The 25,399-nt window shown below is 44.9% G+C and overlaps 1 protein-coding gene across 2 annotated transcripts; it reads left to right on the top strand.

Moving 5' to 3' along the window:
• Positions 1-5,917: 5,917 nt before the first annotated feature.
• On the top strand, positions 5,918-25,346 carry ambra1b (autophagy/beclin-1 regulator 1b). 2 transcript variants are annotated; one of them, XM_010884271.4, is made up of 18 exons: positions 5,918-6,277; positions 8,564-8,807; positions 9,126-9,184; positions 9,657-9,840; positions 10,083-10,255; positions 11,484-11,550; positions 11,681-13,323; positions 13,619-13,705; positions 13,895-14,080; positions 14,437-14,618; positions 14,808-14,918; positions 15,183-15,371; positions 15,712-15,866; positions 19,298-19,437; positions 19,788-19,898; positions 20,102-20,295; positions 20,550-20,684; positions 23,127-25,346. In XM_010884271.4, the coding sequence occupies exons 2-18, from the start codon at positions 8,673-8,675 to the stop codon at positions 23,732-23,734; spliced, it is 4,359 nt and encodes a 1,452-aa protein (XP_010882573.2). In that variant the 5' UTR covers positions 5,918-6,277; positions 8,564-8,672; the 3' UTR covers positions 23,735-25,346. The 2 variants fall into 2 exon arrangements, with proteins under 2 accessions (XP_010882573.2, XP_019895891.2); XM_020040332.3 differs by lacking the exon at positions 5,918-6,277 and adding an exon at positions 6,306-6,362.
• Positions 25,347-25,399: the final 53 nt, after the last annotated feature.

The raw sequence follows: 25,399 nt of genomic DNA on the forward strand, positions 1-25,399 counted from the left end.
CCAGACACTTCCTCCAGCTCTTCCGGGGGGACACCGAGGCGTTCCCAGGCCAGCCGGGAGACATAGTCCCTCCAGCGTGTCCTAGGTCTTCCCCGGGGTCTCCTTTCAATTAAAAACCCCAGGAGTGTTTTTAATTGAATTTGTAATTTTTCTTGCCTCGTAGTTAATTACTTATAACAACTTAGATATTTCAGAAAGTCACTGAGCTCTTGTTACATGGCCAATGGAAGTTGTCTGACCCCCAGCCCTCAATTAAGTTCTGTTTTACATCATCAATCCAGGTAACAACACCAAAAATTGTAATGGAAAACCCACCAGTAGAGGTTTTTAGTAGATGCAAAGCCAATGAGTAGAGGAGGACATTCTTAAAGTACAAAAAAAAAATCCATTTTATTTAGCTCTGTCTCCACATCTTGAAAATCATGTTACAAGGGCCAATCTGCTGAATCTGTGCCAATTTGCATGTTATAAAAATTTTCAGCACTCTATCTAATAACACACTTAACAATTAAAAATGTGAAACCTTTGATTCGGCTGTCCATAACACGTTTTCCAATCTTTGTCAGTCCAGTGTCTTTGTTCTTTTGTCCTTCTTTGCTTTTTATTGGCCAGTCTGAGATATGGCTTTTTCTTGGTAAATCTGCCTAGAAGACCAGCATTCCATAGGTGCCTCTGCACTGTTGACATTGTGACTGGTGTTTTGAGGGTACTATTTAATGAACCTGCCGGTTGACTTGTGAGGTATCTGTTTCTCAAACTAGACACTCTAATGTATTTGTCCTCTTGCTCAGTTGTGCACCGGGGCCTCCCACTCCTCTTCCTATTCTGCTTAGAGTTTTTGCTGTTCTGTGAAGGGGGAAGTACACAGATCTTCAGTTTCTTGGCAATTTCTCGCATTGGAATAGCCATCATTTCTCAGAGAATAGACTGAATAGTTTTACAAATAAGTTCTTTGTTTCTGGACATTTAGAGCTTGTTATCGAACACACAATTGCTTGTTCCCAAGCTCAGGACCCTGGGGCTTAACACCTCCCTTTGCAGCTGGATCCTGTATTTCCTGATGAGCAAACCCCAGGTGGTGAGAATGGGCATCCTCACATCCTCTGCACTGACTCAGAGCATCGGAGTCCCTCAGGGCTGCATATTCAGTCCCGTCCTGTACTCCCTGTTCACACATGACTGCATGGCCACACACAGCTCCAATGTCATCCTTAAGTTTTCGTCCGACACCCCCATCCTGGATCTCATCTCCAACAATGATGAGACTGAATACATAGAGTAGGTAAGTGACTTGGCAACAAGAAAATGATCATGTACTTCAGGAAGCGGCAGAGGGAGGATCATGCCCCCATACACATTGATGGAGCTGAAGTGGAGAGTCTCTCTCTTCAAGTTCCTGGGTGTGTTCACCAAAGAGGACCTCACCTGGTCCAGGCAAGCAGTTGCAGCAGTAAAAATTGCCCAAAAGCGCCTTCAGGAAGTTTGGCATGTCTAAAAAACTCTCACCACCTTTTACAGGTGCACCATTGAGAGCTTCCTCTCAGGCTGCATTACTGCTTGGTTCGGCAGCTGCTCCGCTGCTGATCGCAAGTCAGCGGTGCGCATCATCGGCTGCCATCTCCCTTCGTGCAGGGCATCTACCATAGACAATGCATTAGGAAAGCGTGGAACATCATAAAAGACTACAGCCATCCAGGTTATGGTCTGTTCACACTGCTGCCATCTGGTAAACATTACCGGATCATCAGGGCACGTACTTCCCAGACTCACAAACAGTTTTTTCTCCCAGGCCATAAGGCTTCTCAAATAGCAACTCTGTTCTATTGATCACATGAACACTTCATATGCTCTGGTCACTTTCTATGTATATTCACAAATTTTATTGTATCCATTTATAGGCACTACTACACTCAATAATATTTAAGAGACATACTGTCACACCCTGATGTGTTTCACCTGTTGTTTTGTCCCCGCCCCTCACAAGGTGTTCCCGGTTCCCTATTAGCCCCGTGTATTTAAACCCTGTTCTCTGTTTGGCAGTTGCCAGATCGTCTTGTCCCGTACAGTCGTTTCCAGCGTTCTATGTGTTCATCAGCCAGTCTACCTGTCCTTCTATTCCCCGGTTACGACCCTTGCCTGTTTTCCGGATTACGAGCCTGCCTGCCCTCTCCTGTACCTTCGACCATCCGAACGCCCGAGAACGAACACTGCCTGTCCCCCACCACGAGCCTGCCTGCCCTATCCTGTACCTTCGACCATCTGACCGCCCGACAACAAACCCTGCCTGTCCCCTACCACGAGCCTGCCTGCCCACTCCTGTACCTTCGACCATCTGAACGCCCGATAACGAACCCTGCCTGTCCACCACTACGAGCCTGCCCACTGCCTGGTTGTTCAATAAATACTTTGGACCGCCCTCCTCTGCCTCTGTGTCCGCATTTGGGTCCCCACCCGTTCATCGCTGTGATACATACTGTCCATATTCCCATTTCTAGTTTCTATTGTTATGTATATTTGTGCTATTATTTGTGCTTCATATATGCCAACTCCGTAGATGTCATGTGCCATGTCACAATAATTTCACTGTTCAGAATCTGACAAATAACAATACTAGTTGAGTATACTCCAGACACTCAACAAGTCTAAAGAAGGACAGTTTTATTGCATATTTAATCAGCACAACAGTTTTCTACACTGCTAACATAATTGCAAAAGGTTTTCTAATGATCAACTAGCCTTTTAAAATTATAAACTTGGATTAGCAGACAATAGACCATTGGAACACAGGACTGAGGGTTGCTGATAATGGGTCTCTTTCTGCCTGTGTAGATATTCCATAAATAATTAGCCATTTGCAGATACAATAGTCATTTACAACATTAACAATGTCTACACTGTATTTCTGATTAATTTTATGTTATTTTGATGGACAAAAAATGATTTTCATCTCTAAACAAGGACATTTCTAAGTGACCCCAAACTTTTGAATAGTAGTGTATATATCAGACACATTTAAAATGGCTAATTTTGTCTGACTTCTCACTCCTGTTACTTTCATTCAGTCCTATTACCCTTCATCTGAGTAACAGGACTGAAAGTAACAGGACTGAGGTTTTAGCATAACATTCACAAATACATGAAATGTAGCCACATGGCATCAGTGATAGTATCATGAGAACACTTAGCATCTTGTGGTTAACCAAAACTGTCACCTTGTGGTTAACCAAAACACAATAACATCTAAGAAATAATTTATGTAACAGGACTGAACATTGAGATTGAAATTCTCAGTCATACTTAGAACATCATAATGAAATACAGAAAAATAGTGTGATAACTAATTTTTGGTCTTCCCATGGCCTTCAGGAGACAGAAATTATATTACTTCCTGTTGGTTATGTGACATGTGGAATGTCCCACATTTTTATAAGGGGGACTGTGTCAGTGTGACAGGACAGGGAAAAACAGGGTACATAAAAACTATTAAATTTTAGCTAACATATTATGAATTTCTGATGAGAAACTGTTTTTATGTCTAAATTGAAAAGAGTCACAGAATAAAACAAAAAGATTTCTGAAGGATTATAATCATGCAGTGTAGTGTTAGAGAGTGGGGATGGGCTAAAATACTTTTTTCAGTGTTCTAGGTAGTTTTTATAAAATGTTTATCAATTTACATGATGTATCATCAAATTGCAATTAGGACAAAGTGCAGGACACATTGCTTGATTATATAATGTATTAAACAGATACCTTTTATACAAACCAGATTCCAAAAAAGTTGGGACACTGTACAATTGTGAATAAAAACAGAACGCAATGATGTGGAAGTTTCAAATTTCAATATTTTATTCGGAATATAACATAGATGATATATCAAATGTTTAAACTGAGAAAATTCACTTTAAGGGAAAAATAAGTTGATTTTAAAGTTCATGGCATCAACACATCTCAAAAAAGTTGGGTCAAAGCCATGTTTACCACTGTGTGGCATCCCCTCTTCTTTATATGACAGACTGCAAACGTCTGGGGACTGAGGAGACAAGTTGCTCAAGTTTGAATAGGAATGTTGTCCCATTCTTGTCTAATACAGGCTTCTAGTTGCTCAACTGTCTTAGGTCTTCTTTGTCGCACCTTCCTCTTTATGATGTGCCAAATGTTTTCTATGGGTGAAAGATCTGGACTGCAGGCTGGCCATTTCAGTACCAGGATCCTTCTTCTATGCAGCCATGACATTGTAATTGATGCAGTATGTGGTCTGGCATTGTCATGTTGGAAAATGCAAGGTCCTCCCTGAAAGAGACGTCTGGATGAGAGCACATGTTGTTCTAGAACTTGGATATAACTGTCAGCATTGATGGTGCCTTTCCAGATGTGTAGGCTGCCCATGCCACACGCACTCATGCAACCCCATACCATCAGAGATGCAGGCTTCTGAACTGAGCGCTGATAACTTGGGTTGTCCTTGTCCTCTTTAGTCCGGATGACATGGCGTCCCAGTTTTCCAAAATGAACTTCCAATTTTGATTTGTCTGACCACAGAACACTTTTCCACTTTGCTACAGTCCATTTTAAATGATCCTTGACCCAGAGAAAACGCCTGCGCTTCTGGATCCTGTTTAGATACGGCTTCTTTTTTGACCTATAGAGTTTAGCAACGGCGAATGGCATGGTGGATTGTGTTCACCGACAATGTTTTCTGGAAGTATTCCTGAGCCCATGTTATAATTTCCATTACAGTATCACTCCTGTATGTGATGCAGTGCCGCCTGAGGGCCCGAAGATCATGGGCATCCAGTATGGTTTTCCGGCCTTGACCCTTACGCACAGAGATTGTTCCAGATTCTCTGAATCTTTGGATGATATTATGCACTGTAGGTGATGATAACTTCAAACTCTTTGCAATTTTTCTCTGAGAAACTCCTTTCCGATATTGCGCCACCATTTTTCGCCGCAGCATTGGGGGAATTGGTGATCCTCTGCCCATCTTGACTTCTGAGAGACACTGCCACTCTGAGAAGCTCTTTTTATACCCAATCATGTTGCCAATTGACATAATAAGTTGCAAATTGGTCCTCCAGCTGTTCCTTATCTGTACATTTAACTTGTCCGGCCTCTTATTGCTACCTGTCCCAACTTTTTTGGAATGTGTAGCTCTCATGAAATCCAAAATGAGCCAATATTTGGCTTGACATTACAAAATGTCTCACTTTCAACATTCAATGTTATCTATATTATATTGTGAATTAAATATAAGTTTATTAGATTTGTAAATTATTCCATTCCTTTTTTACTCACAATTTGTACAGTGTCCCAACTTTTTTGGATTAGGGTTTGTACATTTTTATGCATGTAATGGCCTGGAGACAGAAAAGGCACCGATTTGGTGGAATGGCACAGCACAGGAAGTTCTACCATGGACCAGTTTTGTCTAATCACACAAATAATATTTAATAATAATAAAATCTTTCTTCAGAGAGTCTATCCTTGTTAAGTTCACTATTTATGTTAGTTTGTGGTTACAGTAGAATAAAAATATATCATTTGCAGTGAAAAGTTGTTTACATCTTTAAAGAAGTATTTTCATCGAGTAAACTATATTTTTTGAAAGGGTAGCTTTAGTTTAGTCACACACTATTGGGAATGAGATCATGTCTAACAGCCTGAATAAAACGTGTTTTTTGCCTCTGGGGTGTTCTTGAACCAAGGAGGTTTTGCTACAATCTCAAGAAAGGACCTTACTGGGCAGAAAAGGTGTCTTTAACATACAAAATAAACATCTTAAAAATAAAATATGTTTAAGTCAGAACAGTGATGAGAATGTGCACTACCGGGAAATAATATTCCCATTTCAGTCTTATCGATTCACTCCCTTTTCGATTTGTTGTAATCTGGGCTCTGCTGATTTTGACTGCGTGCCTGTTCCTACAGTTTCCTGATCTGTGAAGCTTGCTAGCTAGTTACGCAGTAAACTGATAGCTAGCACAACGAATTAGCTCCATGACAGAAAATTATGTTGAAATTGCTTTTCCAGAGGATATGAACGTAATCAGATGTTGTTATTATCATCGTTTTTTTAACGTCAATCATATCGGTAAATTAATTCATGTGTCAAGGCGAACTGCAGCAAGTACTTGCCGTAATAGCTCAAAATTTTTGCTTGTTAACGCGACAGTTAGCAAGCTCGCTACGCTAATAGTTAACGTTAGCTAACCAGTTAGCCACAGTTTAGGAACGCCTACGATGACAAATTTCAACAAAAATACCAGAAAGAAAGGTAGGCCAAGAAATATTGACGTCGTTACGATTACTCAATTCCACTTCCATTTTATGGATACCAGTTTGTGTTGTGTTAACATCTAGTATGTTTGTATTCTCGGCGTTATTGTATTTAAAAATAGCTAATTGCTAGTTAGCTCGCTAGTTATGCTAATGTCACAGGAACAGGCAACTAACTGGGATTGCTACTTTAGCTAAATATCCCCACCCAAATGTCTCTAACAGCGTTAGTTGGTCGCGCTAGTTGGCCAGCTAGCGTTTGTCGAACTCCGTCTTTGGCTATTTACCTATTTTAGCGGGTTAACATGGTTTAAGCTAGCTAGTAGTGTATGTTCTAACTGGGTACTACTGAACCGAAACACTATCTGTTACACATTAGGTGCTAACGTTAACTGTGAAAATAATAAGCATTTACCACAGGGTTTCTGCTTCCTAATGCTAGCTAAAGCTAACTACATTGCATTTGAAAGTATTTGTTGTGTACTCTGCACCTACCGAAAATGACACGTAACTAGCTAGCTAACATAGTGGCTACCTATTTGGCTGTTCTAGCTGTTAGTTACCAGGTGCTAACCTTTACAACACTAACTATATTCCGTTTATTTTGCTAGTAACATCTACTGCCCGTAACCAAAGCATTTCGTGAATTAACTAACGTTAATACAAACGATAAGCTGTTTTTATAGGTAACTAGCTAGCGGATTCTAACTCTGTTATTAAGACGCAAAATAGCTACAGTAGCAGCTAATAATGAGAACCGTCCAAAACACTATTTATTTTAAGTAGTTATCCCAACCATACATACATGGGACCAAAGTTGGCACCCATCCACTCTATTTTGAACAGAGCCTGGTTGGTTAAGGTTTGATCGTTCGTTTTGTAGCTATTACAGCCACCTGAATAACGTAATTACGTGATTGAAATATATCGTAATTTTATTTTTGCAATTGCTAATCTTCATTTCAAATTTTTCGGCCGACCAGTTTTATTAAGAACCGTGTGAACCTGTTTACTTTTGTCCGTACAGTTGTCAGTTTAATAAAGATATGGACCTAGGAACCATGTCTCTTAGCCAGTGACTGCAGAGTTTGAAATTTAAGCCTTGAATTCGGACATGTACTGTAAACCTAGGGTTTAGTGTCATTGTGAAAGGGTTTGCGTCATCTTAATAAAACCCCAAACATGTTGCTCTAAGACCTAATTGAGTATTGTATGACACATATGGTTATTACTTTGCATTCTCAGACCAACATTAAGCTGTAATAATGCTATAATAGAAAAGTGTAATATTTTGTTATTTCTGTTTCTTTTAAGCCTTGTACAATGCATATTCTGAGACATACCAATGCACTGCAAAGTGTCAGGACAAATACCTAAGTTATTGACTCTAAATGTGCAAACTGGCCTCAAAAGCATCCCCAGTTTCATTTTGGATTGTTATTAAAGAGCAAAGTCAAGGCATGAGAGCAAGCTCATGAAATGCTACTCTTTTTGGTGTCCTGGAAAGCAACTTGCTGAAAATTCCATTGCACAATGATGATCTGTGTGTGCACCCAGTTTGGACGTCTGTCCTGGAATTGCAATTAGGCCCACCCGTCATGGATTTAAAATAATGTGGTACAGCCTGCCAAGGATTGTGTGTTCCCAATCTGACTTGTGTTGGTCATCTTTGTTTACTGCAAAAGCTCCCACCCCAGTGTTGGAATTTGTTTTCCCTAGTTAAAAAAAAAAGTGATTTCCAAGATGCTTGTTAAGGGAGTGCTAAAGCATCAATGTTTTTAATCAGCTGTAGTGTTGCCAATCTGCAACCCAAAGATGACAACACTTTAAACATTCAGACAGCTTTCCAGATGTGAGGTTTTGACTTGAGCTGCACGTTTAGGCTAGCCAGAGAGCTGCAAGCTTGCATGTTCTTATTTTAGGACGCAGCATATTTTAGCACCAATCTCCTAAATAGTTCCGCAGCACTCATTGGGGAGTGCTGCCTCTAGCTGTCGGTTCACATAATATCTAGGCCAATCATGCTGCTAATAAAGTTCAGGCCTTCAGCTGCTCACTCCCACGTGTACACGCCCCCTCATGGTTTTATGTGATCCTTTGTAACCTCTCATCTGTAACCTCTCATTTTCTGTTACTTTTTAGTGGAGTCAAGTACTATGCCCTTTTCTCTCTCTTGCTCTTCTTTTTCTTGGCCTCTTTCCCTGTGCAAAACCTACGCCCACCTCACCACCACCACTTAAATACCGTTTTCTATTTTGGTCCCAACCTCCCCCCTTCTCCCCAGCCTAGACTCTGTATGGCGAGCGGACGGCCGCAGAAGTGACCGTCCACAGCGCGGCCGGAGGTAGACGAGCGGTGGTTGCGGTGAGGCCCCTTACGGGCGAAGAGCCACCATGGCGTCTCGTCATCAGAGGAACTCCGTGTGGATCCTGTCCAGCCGGGAGCGCGGCTCACAGGCCTTTGGCTCCCAGCGCCATCTGCAGCAGCTGGTTGAGGAGAAGGTCCGCTGGATGAAATGGCAGAGTCAGGTAACGACCTCTAACCCAGTCGAGGCGGAATAGCTGGAACAGTTTTCGCTGCCCACTCACTGGGGATGGGGGGGGGGGGGGGTCATTTTTAACTCGTCACCATGGAAACATGGCTCTGTGCTTATCTTCATCGTCTTCAGTCTATTTTGGGAGTTTTAATAATATGCTGTTGATGTCCTGCAATTGGACTTCATTCATAAGTATCAGGCCCTTTTTTGTTGGTAAAATTATTGGGGTAATTTTACTTGTGATTATTCCTGTCCTACTTCCAGTTCAGGTTATGGCATTAAGCAAGTTTATTTTTTTTGCCTCTCATAGAAAGTTGAGCTGCCGGACAGCCCTCGCTCGACATTCCTGTTGGCCTTCAGCCCAGATGGGTAAGGAACTCAACTCTACTGACCTGGCTGCATGAATGGAATCTGGGGAGCTTTTGAAAGGCAGGACTTCCTTGGTGGATGTCCTTGATTGATTTGTGTCTTGACAATTTTTCTCCAAACATTTATATGCTAATGTACACCCACAGGGTAAACCCATGATGAATGTAATGAGCAAAGTATTGGCATTTCCCTATGCAAAACCAATGCCTATACTGGAATAAATTCAAATAATTTAATGGAACAGGGCATTCAAGGAGTGTGATGTCATTGGTTTTCCCCATTGCTTAGGAAACAGTAGAGCAAGGAGAGGTTTTTGCCATGCCAGGTCGTACCTGGACTCATATTGGCAGTTGCATTTTAACTAAATGAGGTTAAACTGAGAACTGCATTTGACTTTAATATTACAGCACAGCATTGCCATTCACTCATTGCCCCTTTCTTTGCCCTCTTTCCCTCATCTCCACCTTGATAGGACACTCATGGCCTCCACTCATGTCAATCACAATATTTACATTACGGAGGTGAAGACTGGAAAGTGCCTGCATTCGCTGGTGGGCCACCGCCGCACTCCGTGGTGTGTGACCTTTCACCCCACCATCCCCGGCCTAGTGGCCTCCGGGTGCCTTGATGGAGAGGTTCGCATCTGGGACCTGCATGTGAGTAGTGCCTTTTCTTAAGGATGGTCTAGAGCAATAGTCCTTTATTGCAAACAGCTGCTTTTACAAAACATGCAGTGCCACTGAAGTACCCCCTCTTGCAATGGTTTCATCAGTCTTCTAAAGTACCTCTTCTAGTTGGGTCAAGTACCTCCAGGGATCGACGTTTAAACTTTTGTATCCACGATTGACGTATTCTAGTTATTTCTTTATTTCGACCCGTTTTCTGTACGTTTCCACAGGGTGGCAGTGAGAGCTGGTTCACAGAAAGCAACGTGGCCATTGCCTCGCTGGCCTTCCACCCCACGGCTCAGCTGCTCCTCATAGCCACCAACAACGAACTGCACTTCTGGGACTGGAGTCGGCCCGAGCCCTTTGCCGTGGTCAAAACCGGCAGCGAAACGGAGCGAGTCAGGTCAGACCACTGATCTAGTCGAAACACTGAATGGTTTTACATTCCTGTTTCATTTCCTGTGAAGGATGTTCCACTGGCATTATGTGCATATTGTCTATTGCTTTCCTTTCTGTAGCTGTGGTTAATTTACCAGTAGTGTCTTCATTTCACCAAACAAAATGTTGCTAGAGAAACCTGCTCATCTATAGGGAGTGAATAACATCTTGACTGTTGTAAACAGTTATTTAAATCTTCCCTATTGGTTTAATTTTGTCAAGCACCTAGTTTCTTAATCAGGCAAATGGTAGCTAACTAGGAGAATCATGTGTGGTTAGTTACTGGGAGACAAGAAAGTAGCCTGCATTATGTGTAAGATCACATGCTGATGTGATCTGTACTTTCCACTGCTGAGCACAACAGCTCTGAGGATCTAGTATTGCTAGTATTACTTTTCCTTAGCTTAATAATATTATAGTAAAATATTAGTCTTATTCAGCGTTGTTTGAGAAGGCGAGATCAAAGTCAATTACCACTGGTAAGTAAAAAGTCAGAAATCATGACTTGAGTCGGATTTAAGTCCACGTCCTGGGCTGTGGTACTACAACGCTGGGTCAGACTACTGTCACATTTGTACAATGTATTCATGGGTTGGTCCCCTTCACTCTGACTTCATTGCCATTGTTAGCAATATTGTAAAGATGCCACAGCAGTATTGATTTCGGTAATGTGGAACAGTTCTTAGCAAATAAAGATCCTGATATATTTTAGAAAACAGCAGACATCTTCATGCCATCCTGTTTTAGACAAATGGTAATGTTATTAGCTAGTAGTCAGTCTGAAATCACTAGTGACGCTAACGTTGATATTTAGTGTACTCACCTCAGTCTTAGCTAATGTTATACTGCACCTAAAGTCCTTAATTTGACTACGTAAATTAAGATACGGTTTTCCTACTAATAATTTATCTTCTTAAGGGATGGAATCAGGTTTTCAAGCCACTTTAATGAGCTTAACTCTTGAGTGCAATGCGCTGCTGGGCATCAGTCCTAAAACATGAAATATGCAATCCATTAATTAAGTTCAAACAGTGTACTGGTGACTCAGGCCCTCGGGGCAATCAAGACTAGATGGAGTTATATTCCATTTTCGCATTTAAACCCCAGTAAAGCAGAAATGTTGCATGGAAATAATATGGACCTGCAATGATCGAGCTTTGCTGGAGTTTAAGGCTTGGCTGTTTCTCTTTCAGATTGGTGAGGTTTGATCCATTGGGGCACAATCTGCTGACGGCTATTGTGAACCCCTCCAACCAACAAGTGAGTCCGTTCTTATTACCAACCCTTTTCATTATAATGGAATGTTTACCTGACTAGGGAACACGGAAGCGTATTCTGTCTAAAAAGAAAACCATTTTATCCGTAACATAATATGTACCGTGTCCTGTAGAATGATGAAGACTCGGAGGTCCCCATGGACAGCGTGGAGATGCCCCACTTCCGCCAGCGCTCCTTCCTGCCCTCACAACCTGTCCGTCGCACTCCCATCCTCCACAACTTCCTGCACATCCTGTCGTCACGCTCGTCGGGGGCGCAGGCCGGGGGCGATGCTTCCCGCCCCGGCGGGGAGGGGGGCGGCGGCGAACCGCACGGCATGCCTCTGGGCCAGTACCCGGCCTCGCAGGACCGCGGCCCTCCCTACCCGGGCTGCACCCAGCACCTGGGCATGGTGTGCCTCTGCAACCGCTGCACGGCTAACCGCAGCCCGTCCCTGGGTGAAGGGACGTCCTCCAGGCCCGTGGTCCTCCCCGAGCCCCCCCAGCCGGCGCCCCACGCTTCCACCTTCTCCTCGGCCCGTACGGAGCCGCGGCAGCCTTCGGATCCCACCGGGGCCCAGCAGCGGGCCTCCGCCTTCACCACGGTCTACTACAGTGCCGGCAGCTCCGTGCATCGCGCCGTGCCTACCGCACACGTGGCCAGCCTGCCTCAGCCACCGCCCGGCATCCACCAACACACACCCCCCGCTCACCCGCCGCCCGGGCCCGACTGGACGCGCAGCCTGCTCAACATGAGAGGCTCCGAGGGCACAGGTGGCGCCGCTGTGGGTAGTGTCGGAATGCTGCCGCCACGGACCAGCTCGTCGTCCATCAGCCTGCTGTCAGTGCTGCGCCAGCAGGACGGCTCCTCCCAGTCGCCAGTCTACACCTCCGCAACAGAGGGACGGGGTTTCCCCCCGCCTCCAGGCTCAGAACTGGGCTCCGGCCCAGTGACCAATCAGAGGGGAGGGGGAGGCGGCGCGGGCACAAGCAGCGGGCACCACCCATTTTGGGATGGCGCACGCAGCAACCCAGCCTCGTTCCGGAACGTGCTCCAGTGCAACCTGAGCCGCTACTTCATGGAGTTTGACCGCATGCAGGACCTTGAGTCGCCGCTGGGTGGTGCTGCGGGGGATGAGGGCGGTCGGGAGCAGACGCAGGAGATGATCAACAACAACGTCGACCCGGAGAGACCCGGGCCCTCCTCTTCCCACTACCAGCCGCCGCCCCCACCACCACCACCACCGCCGGCCGAGAACAATCCCCCTCCCTCCCCTAGCACCGTGCACTCCTCCCGAGGCCACCTGAACCGCTGCAGGGCATGTCACAACCTACTTACCTTTAACCATGACTCCCAGCGCTGGGAGCGCACCAGCCCAGCCTCCTCTACCACCACCGTCACCGCCCAGGAGGGCTCTGCTTCCTGGCAGCAGTCCTCCGGCCCTGCCTACGAGGAGCCGCACGCGTCACCTCGGAGCCGGGAGCCCCATTCCCAGCCCCTGGAGCGGGAGAGGAGGGTGGTCCAACCCCCAGAGCCTGGCCAAAGGCAGCCATCCCCAGGTCCCCATGGCGCGGCCATGCCCTTCCCCACCATCGCGTCGTCAAGCGCCCAGCCAGGCGAGCAGACTGTGGGACTGGTGTACAATCAGGAGACTGGCCAATGGGAGCGCGTCTACCGCCAGGCCGCCTCGGGCCGCTCCGCCGTGTCCGACACATCGCCAGAGGCCTTCAGCCAGGAAATGCCTGTGGATAATCCAGACGAGGACTCCCTGAGAAGGTACAGTTCTGGAAAACGTCTTGGTATTCTTTGTGCTGGGGTTTATCACTCAGACAGGCTTCGTGTTCAGTACAGTAGACTGTACTCAGTTTCTGGCCGTTTACTCAGGTTTACTGCTGAGCATAAGTTGGCTCATCTAGAGATTCACTTTGACATAAAAGCTGTTACAATGGTTGACTACAGGTTGTAAGCAGTTACAAGATATGCTTATGTAGTCAACTGATTTGGAACCACAACAGACTCCATTTGCAGTGAGTGAAGAATGCTGATCCAGAGATTTGCTTTTTGTTCACAGGAGGCTGCTTGAGTCTTCTCTCCTGTCTCTCTCCCGCTACGATATGGCCGGATCCAGAGATCACCCCATCTACCCAGATCCCGCCAGGTACCAGCCTTGCCTCAAATAAAATGGTTACATCTCTGATAGAATAAGACCCATTGTCTAAGGTTGAAATGTTTCAGAAACATGTGCGAACAACTTGGGTATTTTATGTTTTAGGGACATTTCCGGAATTCAGATTTTATGAGCCATAAACCCGCATTGAGGTCTGCTCTCTACCTTTTGGTCCTGTAGGTTGTCCCCAGCTGCTTATTATGCCCAGAGAATGATCCAGTACCTGTCGAGGCGGGACAGTATCCGCCAGCGCTCGCTGCGCTACCAGCAGAACCGCTTGAGGACACTGTCGTCGTCTTCGGACAGCCCCGCCAGCAACCCCTCAGCCGCCATGGAGAACAGCGACGTGGACTTTGAAGAGCTAGAGTGAGTTCGTGGCAACCCATTATCTGTCTGCTGTTCATTTTTTAGATGTTTTGTCTGATTACTGGAAATTGTGTGTATATTGATGAGGAAAATAAGTCAATCCTATCTATTAGGTTGTAACAAAAAACATGGAAGAAGTGAAGGGGTCTGAATATTTGGTTCGCTGGCATAACCTACCTGGCTATATTTCCAAACGTTTTAAGTCAGAGGCATATTCATTTCTAGATAATGTTATATCGCTGGACTAATCTTGCAATGAAAATACTGTTGTGATCTGTGCTCTTTCAAACTTCCAGCCTTGCCACCCAGTTGTCCCCTTTTTTTCTTCTTCCAATACCTGTCTGTGTGTCTAACAGTGACAACGGAGACCGGACCAGGCACCGAACCCCACGAAACGCCAGAATGTCGGCCCCCTCGCTGGGACGCTTCGTTCCTCGCCGGTTCCTGTTGCCTGAGTACTTGCCCTACGCCGGGATCTTCCACGAGAGGGGTCAGCCTGGTCTGGCCACCCACTCGTCCGTCAACAGGGTCTTGGCAGGTAACCACTCTCACAGACACTCTAACACCTGCCAGTCTCAGCTGTCCCAGGCAGCCCTGGTCATGCATTCCATCCCACGTGCAGGTTTGTTGGTCTAAAGTGGGCTATTGTGTATTGTTGTAATTTGTGTTAGTTACTCCTGCTGTACTTACTCCACTGACCGACAGGCCTTTTTCTCCACCTTCTCAGGTGCCTCCATCGGGGACGGCCAGTCGGCGGTCGCCAGCAACATAGCCAACACCACCTACCGCCTGCAGTGGTGGGACTTCACAAAGTTTGACCTTCCAGAGATCAGCAACGGTACGTGGAGCCTTCCCAAAATCTTAGGGAGGAGTAGTAGAATGAACAGAGACATTTTTCAGTTGCCCCATTCTATCGGACAGGCGGTCCTGCCCTGCTCAGTGTTTATCTGACCGTTCCAGAAAGGTACATCCACCTGAACGGGCTCCAGTGCCCAGCTGTGTTTGCCTCCCCTTTTTTGTACTTATTTTTGTGTTTGTTCAGTGTGTGTTGGTTGATTGTGTGTTAATGCCCGGTCGGACGTTATTCCCCCGAACTCTCCAGCCTCTGTAAACGTGCTGGTGCCAAACTGCAAGATCTACAACGACGCCAGCTGTGACATTTCGGCAGATGGACAGCTCTTGGCCGTGTTCATACCCAGCAGCCAGCGGGGCTTCCCGGACGAGGGCATCCTGGCCGTGTACTCCTTGGCCCCACACAACCTGGGAGAGATGCTCTACACCAAGAGATTTGGTGAGTCACATCATCCACTTATGCAGTTGGTAGCATTGCAATTGGGAAAGCCAGTATTAATGGGGACTGCAACAACAGTCCAGGTTTGTGGCAAAACACGCATTACATCTTGGATAGACTTTGCCGGGAGGCATGCAGTAGACAAGTGCGGCCTCCCAGAGACAGGTGTGTCTGCCCTGAAGGCATTAAAAACTATCAACTATTTACGTGACTTTTAAAGACACTCAGTCGGGTGTGTCATTGAATGGGTTGAATACTTATGCAATATTTCACTTTGACATTAGGGACTCTTGTGTTGATCTGTTCCACAAACTTTTCTGTCTTGTTCCCCTCCCCCCAGGTCCTAATGCCATCTCAGTGAGCCTGTCTCCCATGGGCTGCTACGTCATGGTGGGCCTGGCCTCCCGCCGGATCCTGCTGCATCCATCCACCGACCACATGGTGGCGCAGGTGTTCCGGCTGCAACAGCCCCACGGAGGAGAGACCTCCATCAGGGTGAGACTGAAGGACAGGCTGAGAGAGACAGAGAAAGTGGGACACACAGGGAGGCTGGCAGGGAAACAGCCAGACAGAGAAATTGATTTAATTTTAATTGTTAAAATGTTCTCTATTACGGCCCTAACATGTTTGCTATGGCAACCATGCATTTATATTATATTTTGAATTAACTTGACATGAGATTGGGTGGGGAGGGACTGGCGGGTGGGCGGACTGACTGGCAGGCTGACTGGCGAGCTGACTGACTGCGACTCTGCTCTGAAAGGGGGATTGTCTGAGTGTCAAGCGCGCAAACCTTTCTCTCAAGCTTTTCTATTGGCACGCGTCAGTGTGCATAGTGTGATTGGTCCAAAGGTCTCCAACCTCCCTTTGCCTGTGGGTAGTCTGTTGGGAGAGTGGCAAGAGCTTGTTCCTATTTGATCTTATTTTCTGGTAATTCAGTGTTTTCAAATTAGCAAATGGTGAATGGCTTTGATCTCAACGTTGCGCTCTCTAGTGCTCTTTGTCGAGTGGTCGCACTGAACATCTTTCTTTGTGTCTGTCTTATTTTATTTGATATACTTAATAATGCCAAAACATTTAGGCTAAAACATTTAATAGTGGTGTTGAGTTGTAGAAGTTCCCTGAACATCCATCCTCTGACCAGTCCAGTCTTTGTTACAACAGTTAACCCTGTTCAGTTCATGTGTATCTTTCCTTCCTTGTTCATTGTTTTACTTGTCGTCACTTCTCCATTTGGATGGAGAATTTGGGGATTCATGACAGGTACCTACCACCTGCAAATCCCCCGGGATAATATTACTGCTCTCTCCCACACCGTTTTTGAAGTAGCTGGAGATTACACTATACGAGCACCCACGTGTGCAATACAGTCAGGCCCAACCAAATTAAGATCAAACAAAAAGAAAATGACTAACTACAATACTACCTTGCCCTAAAGCGAGTACCAAGTGGCAGAATTACTGCTAACTGTAATGGATCCCAAATAAATAAATAAAATTGCTGTTGAAAACGGCTGCCGCTATGTGCACAGTGCCCTGAAAATCAGGTGGGAAAACAAAAGTATTAATATATTAGAGCCATATTTCCTACACACCTACAAAAAGTTTGAAACCAAATCAAACATTGACAAACACATTTTTGTTAGGCTACTTATCGCATTCTGCAATCACAGCAACCCAATTTGTGCCCCACCGTCTTAAGAAAATGACAGTAAGTGAAGCACAAACATCATTAGCAATATTACCCATATCGATGTCTTTATTTATTTGACCTGCTCATTCTCACTATGGGTTATAACTGCATTCACATTTTTACCTCACGTTACATAGTCTATAACGTTTTTCCTTTGAGGAAGAAAGGTTACATCATACCACTAAAATAATTTAAATTGACATACAGACAGGGAAATTACTAGTCCAGCTGGAACATATTGTTTAAGACCCATTCCAGCCTCCCTAGAATCTTAATTTGTTACCCAATTCAGTAGTGTTGGGGAAGTAGGATCCGGATCACATTCTGAGCATTTCTTTTACACACATCTATGTTACTATTTTTACCTTGCCATCCTCTAAACCCTCAAACAGTTTCATTGACATCGTGATGTAAAATATTTATGAACAGTTGAAATATTTATATATGCCACAATTTCAACAGACATGTGGCTTATCTGTGTAATGGCGATATTTGCATTGCACTGACAAGATGCCGTTTATGTTTTCTGATCCAAACACTCAGCTTGTGGTGGACTAGGTGTAAGATAGTATCATCTTTTTAACTATGTTGCCGTATAGCCAAAGTTGATGTAAGAGGAACTCCGCATCCGAATATTCAGTGTTCAGCACAATAAATCTGATTTTAAGTGTTTTGCCTGTATGTTTTGTTGCATACTAAATGACTGTGAAGACAAATTCCGCCCATGAAAAAGTAACATGGACTTGCTTGACTGTGTGTTGTCATCGTGCATTTGTGGTATTTTGTAAATGTAGTGGGAAAAGGAAGCACATTAGTGTTACAGTAAGCAGTTTCCCCTGTTCAAAACCAAAGATCGCCCCCTTGTCTTGACAGGTAATGGCATCATACTTCATGATTTTGTTTAGATGGACTCAGTCCCAAACTAAAAGTATAAATATTTTCGACTGGTTGCATTTGCAAACAAAATGCTGTTTATACAGAAAATACGGAAACCCTCACCTCGTTTTTCACTTTGTTTTTGACAATATAACATGAAATCAGCCCTAACTCCTTGATTTGCCAAACCATTACATTTTGTAATTGCCTAGAAAAACAATTTTGCTAACCAAAAATAATCTTAAACAGTGCGGCTGTTTCAAAATGTGCTCTTTGGGTGTCCTCAGTATGTACGGGAAAACCAAACAGAGCATACATCTGAGAATGCAGAGCACTTGAAAATCGTTACATTTGAGACATACTTGTGTTAATGTAATTTCCTCATGACCAAGTCGACTTGGCTGTTTCTCTTGGAAAGAGCTTCTTTTGCCCTTTGCCATCGAACAAGGCTTTTATTAATTACGTTGATGTTTCACTAGAGAAATTAGCTAAATGTAAACCAACTTTAACTACAACAAATAAGTTTGAAAACCATAATGTTATCTTGCTTGCGACCATTGCTAGCTAAATTCATCAATAGGTATACAAAAATATACAATATGTATTTTGAATGACACCTTTGTTCAATGTCTTTTTGTATTCAGGGTTGCCACAACCCTTTTTGCCACAACTTTTCCAAAAAAGGAAACTGGAAGAGAACATTACAAAATGTGAACATATTTTTGTACATATTTTGTTGGAATATCTTTATTAATTTATTAATGCTCAGTCTGCTGTTTTTAAGCTCAGTCCACCATTCTTATTTGTTTTTATTTCTTTTTTACAAAATTGCTGCACCAACTGACCAGAACAATCATTTATTTTTTTTTTGGCAATTTTGATGGTGACATTTCTTAACTTTCTTCCTGGATGACCCCATTTAGGCCCCTCCCCATTTCATTCAGTTATCTTCTGATGGCTGGCTAATGAACCCAACCCAAATTAGTAGACAGACTTTTTGCATGATTTGATCACATTGTGTTTAGCACTACTTAACAGGGCTGAAATTATTTGATAGCATTTGACTTACTGTGTGTTGGGTATTGCAGTCATTGCAAAGCAATTAGGCATTTCAAAACCGTAAGTTCGTACTGTTTTTAAATAGCCCTTTGTTTTCTGACAAAATGTATTTGGTTCTTAAATTTCCAACTTGTATGCTTGATGATGTCTTTGATCATTTATGTTTGGGTTGTCTATCTATGGTGGTTGGTGTTTGGGTTGTCTGTTTATCTATGGTGGTTGATGTTTGGGTTGTCTGATTATCTATGGTGGTTGGTGTTTAAGGTGGTTGATATTTGGGTCGTTTATTCTTTTCTTAGATGGTGTTCAATGTGGTGTACCCCATGGCTCCAGACCAGCGGAGACACGTCAGTATCAATTCAGCCAGATGGCTTCCAGACCCGGGGATGGGCCTGGCCTACGGGACCAACAAAGGAGACCTGGTCATCTGCAGGCCGGTGTGAGTAGTGCCTATATGTTTTATACTAACTCCCTGTACTGATTAACTTACTCTATCTGGACGGTCCGTGGGTGACTGGTTTTGTCTACGCACACGTTCTTTGCAAATTTGCATTCCCGGTTATTTAGATTTTTGCGCATTCCCTATCACCATCTCCAATGCTGGCGCTCAATTGGATTTGATTGCTCTCTGATTGTATTATTCTAATAGCCAGTAAACAGGAAGACTCTAGATTGAAGATGGTCAATTATTGGTCTTTAATGAGGTCAGGATGCACTGCGATGGTCTTGGATGATTCCTTCTTTAGTAAAAATTTGATTATTTACCAATAACAACTGTCTGTTTTCTAGGTTCTACCGGAGTGATGGAGAGAGCCCGGCTGAAGCCAGTTCTGAGCCCATATTCACAGTGAACAATAGTGGCGTTGGAACCAGCCGGACCCGTGGTACCGAACGACCAGGGTGAGGAGTTTAGGACCCCGCAAATGCTGTTGATTAATCTTTCTCTTAAACCTTTCTGGTTTGCCCACTGTGTGTGCTGAACCTGATCAGATTCCTGAAACCGTTGCCAGGTTTTTTGTAAAAACTGTGGATTTACAGAGACGTTTAACGTTTTTAGGTATCCATAATATCAATAATATTCTGTGATGTTTGTCCACTTAAAGAGCCCCCACTCGCTCCAGCTGGCGACTAGACAGAGACATGGGTCTGATGAACGCCATTGGCCTCCAGCCCCGACACCCTGCCCCCTCTGTGACCTCACAGGGCACTCAGACCCCCATCGTGCAGCTGCAGAACGCTGAGACGCAGACGGAGAGGGACCTCCCTGGGCCCAGCTTCTCCAACACTGCTTCTTACGGTAGGAAGAGACTTCTCATTAGCTCACTGTGTAAAAAAAAACAACAACCCAGAGAATGAGTCAGACCCCTGCTCAAAGCTGCTTTACCATTCAGTTCAAGGGTCAACAGTGAAAATATTTCATATTTTGAGTCAATGCTAACTTTTTAATAGATTTTGGTCTAATTTAAATTGATATACATTTTAGAGTTGCAATTTACCATTGCTGTGTAAATGTGAATACATCTGTGTATTCTCTCTGACTTCTGACCTCAGTAAAAGCACGTCAAGAGGCCCCATCCACAAGCCTTGAGACCCAGGGAAACCTGGAGCAGCCTCAAACCAGTCGGACCCAGGGTGTTGCCCTGGGGGACACCTCAACAGAAGCCGGTACCTCCACAGCTAACACAGGTTCTCCCATTCCCACCTACTTCTTTCTCTTTTTGAATGCTGGAAATCCCGTTTTATTGTCCCTTCAACACGGTTTTATAGCTTATAATTTGTTCTCTAGGTGGAGTTCAAAAGCTCCCAACAAGATATCTAGCCCTAGGGTATCAACAGCTGTTGGGTTAGGCTGGATTGAACTGGTAACTGAAGAGGTTTTCATCATAAATAGTTTTTTTAAAGCATTGAAAAACTCAAAGATTTTAGTGTGGTGTAGCAGTCTAAGCTCCAGACTCGTGTGTCTGTATTCATACCAATTTTTCTAGCCTCAGATTTCTATCCTGTCTTAATATAACGAAAATGATGGCGCTGTGGTCCATTGGATCAATCAAACATATTTTATAAAGACCCTTTTAAATAAGCAGTTGTCACAAAGTGCTTTTACAAAACACCCAGTCTGAAACCCCAAGGAGCATGCACCAAAGGTGTTGATGCACAGTGGCTAGGAAAAACTTCCTAAAAAGGGCTAAAACTTAGGAAGAAATCTAGAGAGGAATCAGGCTTTGAGGGGTGGCCAGTCCTCTTCTGTCTGTGACGGGTAAACATTTGTAAGAATGCAAATTTTTGTAATTAATGAATGCATGTTGTAGGGTTGTGCCTTGGACAAGATTTTACTATCCAAATAGTTTTATTATTCAAATAGTATTTTTTTAACCGAAATAGGTTTTTGAAAACTACTGATACAACTTGAGTGCTGCTACATAACCCGCAAAGGAGTGGGTGTCGTTCTCGTAAAATTGTCTCAATGACCATTCGTGTAAGAAAAGAGTGACTATTAAAATACTTTTAATAGTATTTAGAAAAATAATATTCAGGTCTATTTATTTCAACCCCCAAAAAAGGGGTACTCAAATACTAAATCAATTTAGGATATTTGACTAAATGTGCCCATCCCTGGCATGTGGGCTGTGTCCAGAGACTGTGAAACAATCCAGGTCAGAAGCATGACCAGATGGACAAGGACGGGATAATCTGGGGGCGGGGTCAGCGGAGTGGCAGCTGGAATCGTCAGGTATCGTTTTGATCTGCAACACAAACAGAAGAATTTTGGACAGAGATACCTGAGTCTTTCGAGCCTGGTACACCTGAGGTGTGGTCCAAGACCTCATGTCCTAAGTTTAAACGGAGCAGGATATGCAAAATTTTGAGAGCGCATTCCTTACATTAACAAGGATTTACAATGGAGAACTGGCCCTACTCCCCCAGCACAATAATATAGCTGTGTAAAACCTTGGAGTGGAGACGGGGGGGGGTCCAGTGACACTCTGGCCCTATCCAGGGGAGGCCCCGCACAGGGCCCAACAGGCAGGAAGTCAATCTACCCACATTGGCCAGTATCAACCAGAGGGACATCAACCAACCACAATCACCCTGATAGAGGCCCGACATGCCTCAACGTGCATCTGTGTCTCCCTGCTAGAGACCAGTGTTCAATACCCATCCCTAACATTCTCCACTGTCTCCTCAACTGTCTCCCTTTGATTTCCACTTTCAGTAAACGTATTGAATATAAGAAAAATATCTAAGCTGGGTATCAATACTCCTTTAAAAAAAATACATTACTGTGCATCACTGACAGCTCATTTTTAATTAAGATGAGTCAGATTGATTGGAAGCAAATTGGAAAAAATTGAAGAAAATTAAGAAACCAAAAGTACCACTTTGGTAATATGCTAGTGGTTTGACATTTTGAAGTCTGACAAAGGACAGCTAAACTTTCTGTGCAAAGCAAGTTGGCATGTTGTGCAGAGCAAGTGGGCAAGCAAATATATATATATTTATTTTTTAATGACAGTGAACCCACTGTTTTTTGAGGCCCTCCATTGTATTTATGCCAGGCATTTTTGTTTTTAAATGCTGCCATGTCGAGTGATGTCTAACTAATGTTACTTCTCGGAGCTCTCAAAAGGCGTTCAGGTGTTCTCTTCCACTCAGAGGTCGGAACTTTCCCACTTCCAAGTTGCTCATGAACAAACCTTCCAAATCAGAGAGGTTTGATTCACGTAAGCACTAAAGTCTGCTATCTATTGATAACTAGCTAGCTTGCTGTTCTTGTGGTTGTTTTCAGTTGCAAACTGCAAACAAATGTACAAACTGCTGTCCGTGAGATTTTGACAGTAGCAGGGGCACAAAGGCCATGGTGGTCGTAGGGCATACAATAATTTTCGGGGCTTCACCACCAGAGCAAAGGGCCATGGCCGTTGTGAAATTCCTATGCTGGCAAGTAATTTGTTTCCTTTTTTTTTATTTGCTAGGGTAATCAGTAACTAAATTACTGGAAGTTCCCCTTCCCAGCATATATCGTGATATCAAAATATTACAGAAAATATCATGATATTATTTTGCCATATCGCCCAGCAATAGTTATTAGTGTGTAGGTTTTGCTTGAATCTTCCTTCTATGTTCCAGGCGAGATTCCAGACTACGCCCCGGGAGAGGACGCCCTGGCACGGATCCGTCGGCTCATTGCAGAGGGTGGCATGACCGCTGTGGTCCAGCGTGAGCAGAGCACCACCATGGCCTCTATGGGCGGCTTCGGCAACAACATCATCGTCAGCCATCGCATCCACCGCGGCTCCCAGACCGGGGCTGGCGCTGCTGCCGGACGGCCCACCGCCAGTGACCCAAAACTGGCCGTCCCCGGCCCCTCGGCAGCCTCCCCTTCCACCTCCTCTGCCACCGCCCAGACCCTGCGTCTCACCCTGGAGAACCCACCTGTTCCTTCAGAGGCTCGCCCTGGCGGCCCGGTGTGGGGGCTGGCCTCGCTTTCCCAGGCTCAACCCCCTGGCCTGGCCCCGGACAGCGCACGGGCCGGGCGGTCGGCAGCCATGGACATCGACGAGGTGTTTGAAGGAGCTGGTAGAATGGACGACTCTGAGCCAGGCCCCTCTTCCTCCCTGCTTTTCTCCCCCTCCTCTCGTGGCTCCTACTCCTCCACAGGCGGGAGAAATGGCAACAATAACAACAATGGAAGTAGCAGCCGAGATGGTTTCCCCGGTGACCCTTACAGCAGGTAGAGTCCCGCGCGGCTCGACTCTTACTGCCCCAGAGGAGGAGGAAAGATCCCCAGAGCAGACGGATGCCGTGACCATGCTTTGGGGGTGGGGGATGGACAGTGCATCAGGAACCCCTAAAGGAACTCTGTGTGTCCCCCGTAACAATAGTGCGATTCTCCTCAAAGCCTTATCTCACAAAGAATGGGTGCTCAGACTCAGCAGTTACTACAGCCCTGACAGGCCATAAGCCCCCCCCCATGTTGCATTGATCTGCTTCAGTTGTATTGTGACCCCACCCCCACCTGCATTGGTGTGTGCACTTACACTGCACTTAAAAGAGACTTGAGTTGTATGATCATTCCACGTCAGAAAGGGCTTTTACTTGAATTGTGCTTGTACCGGGATGCAGATGAGTTTTTTTCTGTTTTTGTTTTTCTGTTTTCTTCTCGGTTCTTTTCTCATCTGAGTGACGGGCGAGGTTACTCCATTACTCCATTCAAAGTGCCATGTAAGGGTAACCGTGAACGACGTCAAAACCCACAGATGGTTAATCCAGTGTGCGCAGCATTCTAGTGCCACGTGATCTGATTGTGTGAAACGGTGTCTGCCGTATGCTCCCCTTCTGGTACCATGTTGTAGGATGCAAGTATTTGTAATGTGATGCTTAGTGGAAACAGATTGTCGTCGTATGAATCATGACATGATGCGCGGTATGACCAAAACCACACGTTTCACCACAATCTGCAGCTGCCTGATTTGTCAGAGACCCCCACAACCCCAAAGGATCATGGTCCATATTGCCCATGAGTCCCCAAGTGTACAGAGCGTTCAAAGTGACAAGACTGAGCCCCCTAATGCTTCAAGTTCAAACAGGAGTGGACGCATACAAAATGGTGGATGTATTGTTACAATATCTAATCAATCCTTTCTGACTGTATTGGTACTGTACTATTCTACTGCATGTTTTTAACAACGCGGCATCGTTTCCGATGGAAAAAAGGGAACTCAATCAGTAGAAAGGTTTTGCAAACTACGGACAAATTGGAGGAGAAACCTCTTGGGACTTTAGCCAGGTCTGTTCCCAGGCTTTTGTTACAACCAGAAGTGGAACCATCATTGCTCTCCTGTACCCTGGATGACTAGTCGGTGCAAGCACGGCAAGATCTGGGTAAAGGCAAAAGAACAGCCCCCCCCATACACACACACATAAAAGTGTGTTTGTGACCCCCCTCTCTGACTTGGACTGGCACAGAGCCCCCTATTGCCTGCACTCCCTACTGGTGCTCCAGGGGTGCTGTTTCGTTACCACTAGGATTCAGATTCAGTGAAACCAACCTGACTGTGGGTCAGTGGGAGGGGGTCTTCAGTGAACTATACTCTGTCATACACCCAGTGCTTGGAAAGCACCGAAGGAGCTGTTCAGTGAGTGTAAGCTTTGTCTTTGTGCCTGTGTATGTGTGTCGTGGAACGCGTATGGTGGGGTGTGCGTGCGTGCACGTTGTGATACATGTATGGTGGGGGGGGTGTATGCGTCTGTCATGATACATGTATTATGGGAGGGGTGCCTGTGTATGTGTGTGTCGTGATATATGGTAGGGAGGTGTGTGTGTGTGTGTGTGGGTTTGTGTGTGTGTGTGTGGGTTTGTGTGTGTGTGTGTGGGTTTGTGTGTGTGTGTGTGTGTGTGT

Source organism: Esox lucius, chromosome 19, assembly GCF_011004845.1.
Source record: "Esox lucius isolate fEsoLuc1 chromosome 19, fEsoLuc1.pri, whole genome shotgun sequence".
Classification (NCBI taxonomy): domain Eukaryota; kingdom Metazoa; phylum Chordata; class Actinopteri; order Esociformes; family Esocidae; genus Esox; species Esox lucius.

What these genes read in the sequence shown, in the direction of transcription:
- ambra1b (XM_010884271.4), top strand. Translation starts at nt 8,673, where the DNA reads ATGGCGTCTCGTCATCAGAGGAACTCCGTGTGGATCCTGTCCAGCCGG. An exon ending in CCTTCCAGAGATCAGCAACG is followed by an intron (nt 14,919 to 15,182) that starts GTACGTGGAGCC and finishes CGAACTCTCCAG; the next exon opens with CCTCTGTAAACGTGCTGGTG. An exon ending in TACCTCCACAGCTAACACAG is followed by an intron (nt 20,685 to 23,126) that starts GTTCTCCCATTC and finishes TCTATGTTCCAG; the next exon opens with GCGAGATTCCAGACTACGCC.